Below are 12663 nucleotides of genomic sequence, written 5' to 3' on the forward strand. Positions count from 1 at the left end.
CGGGTACTCCAGCCCGCTCGGGATACTCACGCTGCCGAAGTTTACCTGCGTACACACCACATTGACATACCATCTAGCCACATACATCTCCAGCTCACTACTCCTCCCTACTGAAGGGCTCGGAGCCTATTAGGGTAGACTAGACTTTAGTCGACCACGCTAGCCCACAACACGATTTCCTTTTTTTTTTAATTTCTTCGCTGAGATGTGCAGTTGACACACACATACAGCCGTAAACAAATAAAAGTATCATAAAACCGGTTAAAAGATTATTGCCTGAGAATTGCCTTTAGTTATTTTTAATAAAAAAAAAATAATTGTAATCCAAAAGTAAGCCAATTTCCTTATCCTAATTTTTAACATTGACCATTTCTTTTCAATTCAACGAAGTAGAGCGCACACTTTTGACGCGCACGCGCATTTGACTAAACTATCACACAACTGTTTAGTCTTTGACTCCTATGATCTTATATGGAGGTGCGCTCACTACTCGACTTTTAGTCGTGCTATTAAACAGTTGAATTGGCTGCGAAACAATCGATAATCGCATAACAATTGTGCGATAGTTAAGTCAAAGGTATGCGCATGCTCTTATGCTTTTGTAAAACATTCCATCTGAGACAGTTGAGGAAGTGATGTCGCTACAGTACTGGCGATGGCTTATATCTTATGAAACGCTTGCAGTACGTACTGTAACTAAGAACGCAATCCGCGCTGCACTCGGCTGCACGCGCAATCTTATGAATATTGATGCCTGTGCAACCACTTACATAAACATACCAATGTTCCCTTCATCTTAATCAGGGTGAAATTAAACTTTACTGTTCAACTTCTGTACGATAATCTCTGAAAACTACCGACCAGGGCAATAACTACATCGTTATCCTGTACAGTTGAGCTGTACTCAATGTTAAACACAAAGTAACCGTGTGGACATCAGGGTTAGGTTGTACATGTGTGTACTGACCGCGTACTCGTCGCACCAGACGGAGAACCAGCGCAGATCGCGTAGCGTGTGTCCTTCAGGCAGCGACAGTGTAAGCCCCTCCCCGCGGTAGGCCCTCAGTGGGCTCGCACCGCCGCGCTCATCGCGTAGCCGCACGCCAGACGATGACGGCCCCTTCGATGTACCCACGAAGAAATACGCCGCTACAACACACAACTCGCTGTAATTCATGGCATTGTAACTTACTGCGGATTTTAATTGTAAAAAAATTATTGCCACATCAAAAAAATGTAGACCTTCAAACTCTACCGCTATGCAGCATATTGAGGCACGAGAATTAGAACAAACCTTAGCTGGCATGGCATATGAATGATAATGGTTAAAGGTTATACCATTTTCTTTAAAAACCGGGCCGTATTTTGTACTGCATTTACAGCACTTTCGTGATCACGCGTGCTTTGTACAGATTAAGAGAATTAAATGCTCCAACTCCTAGCGCTAGTAATTTGTTACGTTTTAAGATTTAGCGCGGGATTTGCCCTATTAAAAACGTTTTGGTAAAAAATTTAAACATACAAATAGTATAAAAACAAAATCTTTACTGATCTCATGAATTTATTTATAATAATTTAATTCACACTTATTAAAAAAATCATTTTATAAGTGTAGTTACAACTACACGTCACAGTAAAGTTTGTACAATGTTTAGATCAAAGACCAATGGTTGTGTTACAAAAATAATTAAAAAGGATGCTTCTATAATTTCAAAAACCAATTGATTTCCTACATCGATGGCTGCGTCAGAGTCAGAGATGCGTAACATTTATCAACGCGGTCACTGACTCATTCGTCACGCACCGCGAATATTTAGATGAATAAAAACAACATAAAAAAAACGTTAAAACCAAAAATATTGGACTCTAATTTATCTACTTTATGTTACGTACTTAGGACTTGGGTATCTGAGCTTAAAATTAATCTTATATGTAAATATTCATGAGTAATAAAACTGGTGTTACCTGGTCCGGCGCCATCATAGTGGAAATCGTGGAGATAGAGGGTCCGCGAGTCGACAGCAAACAGCGCGCCGCGCACGCCGTGTTGCAGCCGGGACAGAGCGCCTATCTCCTTGCCCAGGTAGCGACCATGCGCACACCCTACATAAAAATAAACAAGTATAAACAGAGTACACTGTGAAGAATGACCTATTGACTTAACATGAACCTGGTACTAAGCGATGACTTAATGTGAAATATTCAAAAAAGTGTCACAAAACGCTTCTAGAAATGAATGTTCGGCCGTCAACTGCCAAACACCCAAATAATACTCTAGTAGAAAAATCAATAATTTCAAAAGAAGCTAAATATTCTAGTAGTCCTCTTCAAATACATAAATAGATACAACTTTCCTACACAGTATCTTTGTATCTTTCGTATCTAAGTAAATAAAATATATTGAATAATGATGCTCGGAGCCGTCACAAAAACTTGGAGAGCGCGCCGTCACAAATAAACGATGAGCCGAGCTAATCGGTTAAAAACGTTACCGCACGTAACCTGAGTAACCGATTAGAGTCGGTTGAAAAGTTTAGGCTTATTTTAATATAAAAACAAACAATTTAAAACCATCCGCTGGTTTTAAATAAGTTTTTTCGTATCAAAATTTATATTTATACCAAAGAAGACGTGAGTATTTTATAATTAGTTCATTGTGTTTCTTAAAAGTTTAAATTATTTAATGATAATCGATTTTTTGCATTTATAACCGTAACATTGTTTGGATTGCTAATTGATGCATTAGGCAGTATAACGTTTGCCGGCGGCGCTGCGCGGGCGCTATGTAGGGCAAGGCGAGCGCCGGACATTTGCGGCCCTCCACAGCGAATGGACACCGGCAACATCTAAACACCGGTTATTATACATACATACTTAATGTACACATATAAATATAAATAACTTGACGAATTAATCATATCCGGACCTGCGACCTGCGATATAGAAGTTTCTTTAAATAAAGATAGATACATCTTGAGAAATTAATTTTAAATTATTTTTTTTATTACAACGATATTAAACTATTGATGCGTCAATATTTCTTATGTAAATTTACGTATGTACAGTCAAAGAATTAATTTCGCTTACCACTCAAAATTGAATACCGTACAAAAAACTGTCGACTTGGAATGGGCGCATACCTTTGACGATTATCGTACGATGATGTGCGATTGTCGATTGTTTCGCCGCCAATTCAACTGTTTAGTTGCACAACTACGTCGAGTAGTGTGCCCCATATAAGCTCACATAATCAAAGCGCGGCTAAACAGTTGTGAGAGAGTTTGTCAAAGGTGTGCACTTAACATCTCATAACATTTCATCTAAATGGACAGGATATAATTCCTAGACTGTATATTTTCCTCAGTATTTTCGTATTATTCGGTTGTATAACAAATCCAGCCATCAGTGCAGATATGATGCCGAGTGTAGACACTTAGGCTTACAATTTACGATCATTACGTAAGCGATGTATAAGTACTGCGTCGGCCGGAGACTCGAGAGGCGAGATGGTTCACGTAACGTCGCGAGAAAGTGCTCTCAGGAAAGTTACTGGCCTTAAATAGCCGGACCGAGAGCACTCAACACAAATATACTACTGCCACCACTTTATTCTGTAATACGAAGGCAATAAGATTGATTTTAGCTTGTCAAGGCAACAGTAATGATTTGGTTAGAGGCTACTTAGATGCCCGGCATACGTTCCCTGTATGAAGGTTAATGTTCTATAGCTCGGTGTCGGCTAAGCTGGGAAATTAATAAACGTTTAATGTTTCTTGATCATACTCTCCCGCATTAAATGTTAATTGAATATTACGAAATAAAAGCTCTCTACATTACATTAGTATTTCATATGTGTTATTACAAAAAAATCAAAGGTAACTTTCGTAATTTGAAGTATGAATTAACAAAACAGTACAATCGTTTCTGACTGCAATCGAAAAATACATCTTACTAAAAGCGCGCGCACACTTTTGACTAAACTGTCACACAAGTGTTATATCTCGCTTTGGTTACTATGAGCTTATATAGAGGTGTGCACACTACTCGATTTTTAGTTGTTCAACTAAAGTTGATTGGGTTAAGAAACAATCGTCAATCCTACAACAGTTGTGCGATAGTTTAATCAATTGTGTGCGGCCGCTCGTACTGTACAGTTTAATATTAAACAAGGAGTGTAATATGTGGGTATCCTAACACTATCGCTAGCCACGCACAATCCGGCACACTTTTCTTCGTACACGAAAGTTGGTGTCCAACATCCGCACATCGCATTATCCACATTGTATGGAAATGTAACACCTACATTGTAATTGTCCACACAAACACTATAATATTTTATTCACCACGTTACTGCAGCTCTTTCAAAAAATACTTAAATGACACAATGAAATTAGTCTGGAATAATTCAAGAATCTATTTTGTTAATCGATTAAAAATTTCCTTGTAGACAATTGAATATGCAAGAAAGAATATTTTCAGGCTTAAGTCATTCAGAACATTTTTAAAATGTGTGAATGTAGTTTAGTATTTTAAGTTATGTCACTCCGCGTGGTATTTTAAACGAACATAGCATCAAACATCAAGTGAGATGCAATTAGTATGAAATATCACACACAGATTTCACAATAAGTTGCTTATGAAAATTATTATCGACAAATCTGTTTCAATATATAGTTAGAAACATATAATGAGTTCATCAACATAAAAGCTACACAAACAACATTTAGGTTACTTATGAATAGATTCGAGAAGCAATAACTGTGTGCCTATTTTTACGGAAATTGCGCGAAGCGATGTATTTCAAAAAGATATAAGGTTTTAAAAAGAAAATAAGTTTTTAGTGTTTGAATTTCAACCGATGGGCGACCACTAGTTTAGTTAAAAACTTGTTATAACGTTACATTTGCAAAGAACAAGAGTGATGGTGAGCCGGCCGGTGTAACGGCACACGACGGAAGTTATGTGGCGTTAAGTTTATATCTCGGTTCAGCACACTGACACACTTTTTATGAATTTCTAAACGCGCTCCAGTGGTCGTTAATCTGTGCAATTATTTCCAACGCTGTTATTATTCACAGCAGCTGCTAACTGCTGAAGACGATCACCTGTGCTAATTAAGAGCAGGCGCACAACTTTGACTAAACTATCGCACATTTGTTGTGCGATTGTCGATTGTTTCGCAGCTAATTCAACTGTTTAGTTAGACCACTAAAAATCGAGTAGTGTGGGCAACTTCATATAACCTCATAAGAATCAAAGCGAGACTAAACCTTTGTTCGATAGTTTAGTCAAAGATGTACGCGCCATTTATGTTATCAAAGTCATCGAAATGTTATCCACCAATTTAATAAACTGAATATTAGCGCATCGACACGACTCCTGGGAATGTATATTTGACCTCGTGCTCTCCTCATTGTTACATCTCGAAAGTTTAATTTGAAAGTTTACTTTCGCATCATTGACATTGAATCAAATTAAGCCACATTGAAGCAGAATGTAGGCGCACACATTTGCTAACATATTGTCCTAATGTGTGTGTGGTTTTGAGTATAAGTTGTACACACACAAAAAAGACTTGTTCATTTAAACTTATAATATGCAAACTATAATGTCATAGGAACAATAATAAAACACTGTAATGTAAAAACAGTGCTGAATCAAACAAGACATTAATGGACTAATCGACATTAAACTCTTTTATCAATATGTAACATGCTTTAACTACCAGATATACAAAAAAAAGATACAGACGAATTGAGTACCTCCTTCTTTTGAGAAGTCGGTCAAAAAGTAACTAAGACTAATCAGTTTTTCATCAAAATTATACTGTTCACAGCGTAACAAATATGACGACAGCGTTACTGTGTACAATACAGTTATCTTTGTATCACGGGACACTTTCTAAAAGGTAAATTAACAAATTCTTTTGTCACAATGTAATGCATTGTTAACGCATAATGTCCCTGAACTAATCCGCACACGTTATACACAATGTGCGCAGTGTCGCATTTGTTTAGGCTTATGATTCTGCCACGTATCGTTATGCTTTGGTATCTATTGCGAAAACGGTAACATTAAGAAGGGAATGGCTAAAAACGTAAATCTGGAGAATGTCATCCTGGACCGCTGGCTGTTTTACCTCTTGACAGCGTTTAATGCAATTGTTTTTATTTATATACATCAACTAGCCCCTATCTCTACAGAGGGTAGGTTATTAAAAGAGATAATAAAGTTAATAATATTTAAAGTGTTATGCAATCATACATAATCATAATCCAAACAAGGTTGGTTGTTAAAATGTACAAATGTATTCACACATTTGCGTGTCGCTTGAAACACTTTCAGCAGATTAATTAAAGACATTTCAGCAATAAGTAGCAAAACAAACGACAATCACGTAGTTTAAGCATCAAGTGTAATGTTTCTAAAGTCAAGAATGTATCGATATAAAAACCAATTTATTCTTTTACTTTCGCCCTCGCTCAGCGGAGCAATAGTCCAACCCCCTACATCAATTGACTGAAGATTTGTGATCGTCAAATTAATTCTCTTTAAATATTATAATGCGACAAAATACATACAAGTACAAAAGGACGTACTTTCCTTGTTTCGTACATTTACTACCTTACCCATTAGTATGGATTTATCATGAGGAACCTGCACTAAGAGCCTTAGCGACTGAACTGATTGAATGCGATGGTAAACTATTAATCTCAGAGCATGAAATAGTTACGCCTATAATCGTACCTAATTTATTTGTTATTGTGATTGAGTGCACGAACAGAAAGCGAACGAGCGCATCGATTGTCACAGCATCTTGACATACCTCCCCGTCCCCCGCACCTCCGCGCACCACCCCGCGCTGCGCTTAGCAACTCTGACTCTCGCTTTCTACGCATTTTTGCACAAACGCCTCGTGAACAGAATTGTCGCGAGATGCACTTACGACACTCACATCATTCCAGTACAACACAACTGCAGCCAACTGCATTTTTGGATATATTTCTAATGTATCCGCTTTTGGTTGCCTTGATAAATTCAGATTTCTGAATAATCTACAGTCTATACTTACTACTATAATAAAGCGTAAACACACACTACTTTGTGGCGAAAGATGTCAACAATCACAGCATTTTTTTGAATAATTCTTTCTTTCATAAAAAGCCCTACGCTTACGACACTCTTTACGATATACATTTCCACGCTATTAAATTTAGGGGGTAAATAAATTAAAAAATCCTTCATGTGAGAAAAGGACCATAAACTACAAGCTGCCAACATTAATGAAACAAGAATATTATGGTAATGGCAATCAGATGTCAAAGGCTTTTGTTGCCATTTGTGCATTTGAATTTTTACATTTGCAATTGAGAATTTGATAAATGTAAACAACAAAATGAAGTTTTTATAATTTCACGTGAATGAAGCCGCACGGGAATAGCTTGTACTTGCATATTTTTTAAACTGAAATTCAGTTCTATAGTTTTGTAAACGAATACATTATGTTGCTGACTGTATATAAAATACAAGTGCAGATTATTTACATTTTCAGTTCGCGTGCACAGTGATCGTTTTATAGCAGTTAAGTATTCGGCTAGCATGTGTCATTTATTTGTATTTGTTTGTATAACAAAAACATAACATAATAAATGTGCATTCCTACTATCTCGTTGTGCTCGTCGCGTAACTTAGGAAAAAAAACAAAGAGTTCGTACAAAAGACATCAACGCGTTCAAAGCATCGTAGAGAAGTTATAATCTATTCTACCCTGCATATATATCAAATTACACTAGTATACATTTATTATTATACATAATATAGTTACATACAATATTAATCCAAAATAAAAATAAATAAAACCAGTCGTTTTTTACAGACTCAGTTTGAAAGCACATTAATTTTTTCTACAAAGCATTTTGTAAAATCCTTTTAAATTAAAACAAAATCTTAATCCGTTATGAATTATTTCACGAAACTAATTATTATTGTAAGAGATGATATCATCAGCATGGCTATAATATAGACCACATTTCCACTGGCGAGGCGCGCTCTACTATTCTGAAGAGAGTCGCCGTGCCAGTGCAGGTGTACATTGCTAGAAAGAAGTCGCCCACGACAAGAGTGACTTGTCGGGCTAGTGAAAAATGGATTTAAATTTAGCTACGGCGCTCGTAAACATAAGGGTCGGCGCGGTTGAGGTCAGGGTCATCGTGCAGGTGTTGCGACCACACACACATGTTATTTAGTTATTTAAATAAAATATATATCATATAACAGCTTTATTTAATTGAGCATAATATTGTAACTTTGGCGATAGAAAGATCTTGCTTTGAAATATACATAAATAATCTAACACAGGAGATTTCTTGACATTTTACAAGTAAGCATACATCAAAATGCCTTGTTCCCTTTATGGAAGCCGGACAAGTACGGCATACCTCTCTACTGAACGATATCGCACTTCTAAAGTCCGTGTCCTTATATTAAGAGTCAGAAAGTCAACCTGTTCATTGAACAATCAAACACCTCAGGCAATAAACTAATGATACAAAACTTATAAAGAAATACCAACACTAGTTGTCACCCGCGAATTCATCCAAAGATTTTAAAGAAAATTATTAAATAACCTAAGGTATTGATGTAAACAAATCGTTCAATTGTTTTGGAATAACAAGATAACAAATATTCCTACATACGCTTGCTTTATAATATTTCTAATTTTATTTATCGCGGTCTTTAGTCATTAATGTATTGCGAGCGCGGTGCGTTGCGGGGTGGGCAGGGAGAGGGGGCTCGCTCTATTTATTTGACCTCGTGCCTGAGGCTGTGACATCAGGCGGGTCAAGTTCTGATTCTCATCAGAAAATACGTTCTATTCGATATTAGTACATACTACATATATAACGCTACATGATAATTAATATAGAAATGATACATGTCCTAAAAATGAGCAATCTCTAAAAATAGAAGTTACATTAATGGAATAATTACGAAGGATTTCCACTACCGCTATTAACAAATAACACAAAAATAGTGTCCTGTTAAAAATGTCAATGTTAACTTTAGAATAGAACAATCTCAAGTACTATCTAATCTAATTCACTAAAGCCAGAAGCTGCTTCATTAATAGATTAGTAAAAACTGTTACACCATTTCCTGTTAAACCTCGCAATTAGTTTCCGGTGCTGTAATAAGTTCCCACGTTAAGACTGCGGGGGCAGGGCGGGGATCCTCTCTCCCCTCCATCCCCCCACCGACTAGCTCTTAAGTAACATCGTCGTGTTTATTGATGGCTGCAACATTTGTGTCAACAACTACAGCCGCTGAGATCGTTTGATTGTAAATTCTACGATATAGAGGTCACAGCTTTCATTCAGTTTGATATCGCCGATTTCGCCAACATCGTGGTTATACTACTTCTGACATTAAATAAACGAAAAACACACGCAAACGAAGGGTTCAATACTTGTATTACGATTTGTAAAACGCATCTTGTACATGTTAAGACTATCTTTGACTTTCAACTATATATCTTGCTTAAACCATTTGTTGTCGACAAACCTGATAAAAATTTGCAAAAATATCAACAAGCGTCATGCAATTCCCGTGACTTTCACTTTCACATCTGCCGTCTGCGGCCGCCGCGACGTGACTTCCTCTGTTACGTGCTTCTCCTGCACTCGGCCCCGGACAAGGAAAATAAAGACCATTTATGTCGCAAACCGTGACTGTAATCGGTTACTTACCATCATACCTCCACGATATATAACGCAACATCTGCTATCAAATTGAGTTACGACATAAATCTTCACGGCAGTACAAATGGCGACAAATTATGAAGTAATCAACAAATGAATGGATTCGCTTCCCCATTGTGATAGTGTTCTCAGGCGATGCGGAGAGGAACGTCGCATGCATCTTCATATTATGACGATTGAGCAACTGCGCTCGCCATACACGAACCGCAACTTGCAGTCGGCCTTACAACAACATCAAAATGCCGCAATAGTTCAGAAAACTGTAATGAACTATCGAAAGATATGCTACTAAATTTTGATTCTAGATACCAATAATAACGGACAAAGACGTGCGAATGCGTCGATAATAGAGTGGTGTTACGGTAAACAGCGATGTACGAGGATTTGAGAGGACTTTGCGGGGCGCAAGGAGGCCGGGGCGGGGGCGGGGGCCACACCGCTATGCCGCGGGGTACCGTTGCCAGCTGACCTACTGTCGGCTGTCGGCGGAGGAATGCGTTCGCGCCGCCTGTGTATTGGGACACTATTTACATTTTTTTCTATGGGTTTTTTGTTGCACTGAATGCTTATCAAGACTTCTTCATGTATGCTTCGCCATGTATATTGCACGCGGCGTTAATAACATGCATTCAACAAAAGTTACCTACTGATAAATTTCCATCTCATTAATGTGTACATCAGTTCATCTAACAATACTCTTGTAATTACAACAAGTTGGGGGAATCTAGATCATTTTCGAGCAAATTCCTAACTTAATACCCCGTACCCTATGTAAAGTCTTCTAAGAATGCAAAAAGTTCAAGATTTGTTTATGAAGTGTCGAAAAAAAAATCAAATTTGTTCATCCACGTCCGCAGTCGACCTCCGCGGGGACCGGTCGAGCACGCCGCGCCGCGCCGGCACATTGCAATAAAAACAATAATAGTGTTCGGCGCTAGATGTGTTTATTGTATGTATGTATGGAGCGCCGCATATTTTATGTCTAACGAGAGCGAGGGAAATGTCACGGTATGGTAATATCTGCGGCGCTGTACGGTGGTGCGCGGGACAAGCGGCTAGCGGCAAGCGGCAAACGGGAAAACTAGATCATCACTTTGACTTTACTCGTATGTTTGAATACAGATACAGTAAGTAAAGCAACATCACCGTGACACATAAAATGCAAGTATTTGAATCAAACCTCCACATCGATGTTAAATATTAGTATTCAAAGATCTATTTGTGACAATCAACCTCCACTGAAAGTTAAAAATATGTAAAAAAAAGTATTACTATCATAAATAAGCGTGAAGTTTTAACTATTTAATCATTTTTTAACTTTGAATTTACTGTGATGCTGTGGACATTTAGTAAGGCCTTGTATGCGTATAAACGTACGTTGTTATCGCCCGCTTCCGTTACCGCCACCGCCGGTGGCTTGCGGCGTCGCCGCGGCGCCGGCGCCAACATTCCGCCACTGTCTCTCTCGTCTCAGCCTCACAGCTATCATTATATTTATCAAACGAAAACATGATACTTAGTATCAGAGCTTACATTTTTATTTATAAGAGGAAACCGCGACAGTCGTGATATTTAATGTTTTGTGCCTAATATTTCTCTTTACATGATATATTATATGATATCTTTAGTAGTCTTGAGACAGAAGTCTTAAAATTTTATGGTTTATACAAAAAAATGTAATAGAACAATTATAAATCACCTTGTAAGAAGGCCAAAATTTGTAGACGTATAACCCTCCTAACCGATATGTGTTCATGTTCCGAGTCCCTCCATCCTCCCCAAGGCGCTCCCTTTTTTATGTTTCTTTGGAGGGCACATTAACATGATTATATGAGGGTATGTAATCCACAGACCTGTGGCGCCCCCTTCTATCCAGCGCCGCAGTCTTCCAACCTCGCCTGACCCTAAGACCAGTACACCTTCGTAGCCAAGAAGGCTTCGTTCTTAGATTGCAGGCGTTACCGACTGACAGACGAGTTCCGTTATGAATAACTGTTGGAATATGAAGCAACCACTTTAAAACTGCTTAGGAAATGTTTCTTATAAGAATCGACCAAAGGGAAAGCTGAACTGAACAAAACTAATAATCTTTTTCTATTTGTATTTACGAACTAAATATCTAGATGCCTACAGAGAAGGTCACCGAGACAATTATCTGTATTCGTTCTAAAACGTTTCGTAATTCGTAATAACTTCATAATAAATGTTTGCCATACAAAACGTTTACTGCGCAGATATCAAATAAGATCTTAGGGTCCTCTCAAACACGTTTAAATCCAAAAGGTTTACTATACTACATGTGCCCACAGCAACATAGACATGATAGTTATTGCAGTTTTTTATATACCTCTAACGGTTTAGGCACCGTAAGCCGGGAAAAGTTAAAGTTTAGTGATTTTTTAACGCCGGCGTCCAGAAACACGCTGTTTAGTAATGGTTCCTAAACATTACACATATAAATAACCTTTCTGACGGTGAAAGAATTTTTAAAATCGGCCCAGTAGTTTTTGAGTTATTTCAATACATATAAAAATACAAAAATTAGAAGTTTGCAAAAACTAATTCTCTTTTAGTTTACGATGAATACGAAATGTACAAGTAAAATTATAAAAAGTTATGTTACCTATAATGTCAGAAAACTTTAAAGTTCTCTAGTTAGCCGAGTTTTAATAACATTTTTTTCCTAGCCATAAGATTAGTACTAAGGTACACTTCGTTAACGTCTATTTATCCTGTATTTAAGCAATCAGTGAAAATAAAATGGAGTGTATTATTAATACCTAAATGTCTTATATATAATTATGTTGGATATCAATCCGTAATCGAACTTACCGAGCATTAACAGCAGCGTCAACGCCACCTCGAAATGCATTACGTCGATTGTAACTCACTGAATGTATCCGAG

At 37.6% G+C, this 12663-nt stretch overlaps 1 protein-coding gene across 1 annotated transcript in view; it reads right to left on the reverse strand.

Moving 5' to 3' along the window:
* LOC106105870 (protein Skeletor, isoforms B/C-like) overlaps window positions 1–12663 on the reverse strand; it is a 30018-nt gene extending 17355 nt beyond the window's left edge. Inside the window, exons 1-4 of the mRNA XM_013286327.1 lie at window positions 12591–12663; window positions 1966–2103; window positions 968–1149; window positions 1–45 (exon numbers count right to left, since the gene is read on the reverse strand). Coding sequence (XP_013141781.1) covers window positions 1–45; window positions 968–1149; window positions 1966–2103; window positions 12591–12630 — 405 coding nt within the window. The 5' untranslated portion in view covers window positions 12631–12663. The remainder of the gene's footprint in view (window positions 46–967; window positions 1150–1965; window positions 2104–12590) is intronic.

This window comes from Papilio polytes, unplaced genomic scaffold (assembly GCF_000836215.1).
Source record: "Papilio polytes unplaced genomic scaffold, Ppol_1.0 DF822622.1, whole genome shotgun sequence".
In the NCBI taxonomy this organism is placed as follows: Eukaryota; Metazoa; Arthropoda; class Insecta; order Lepidoptera; family Papilionidae; genus Papilio; species Papilio polytes.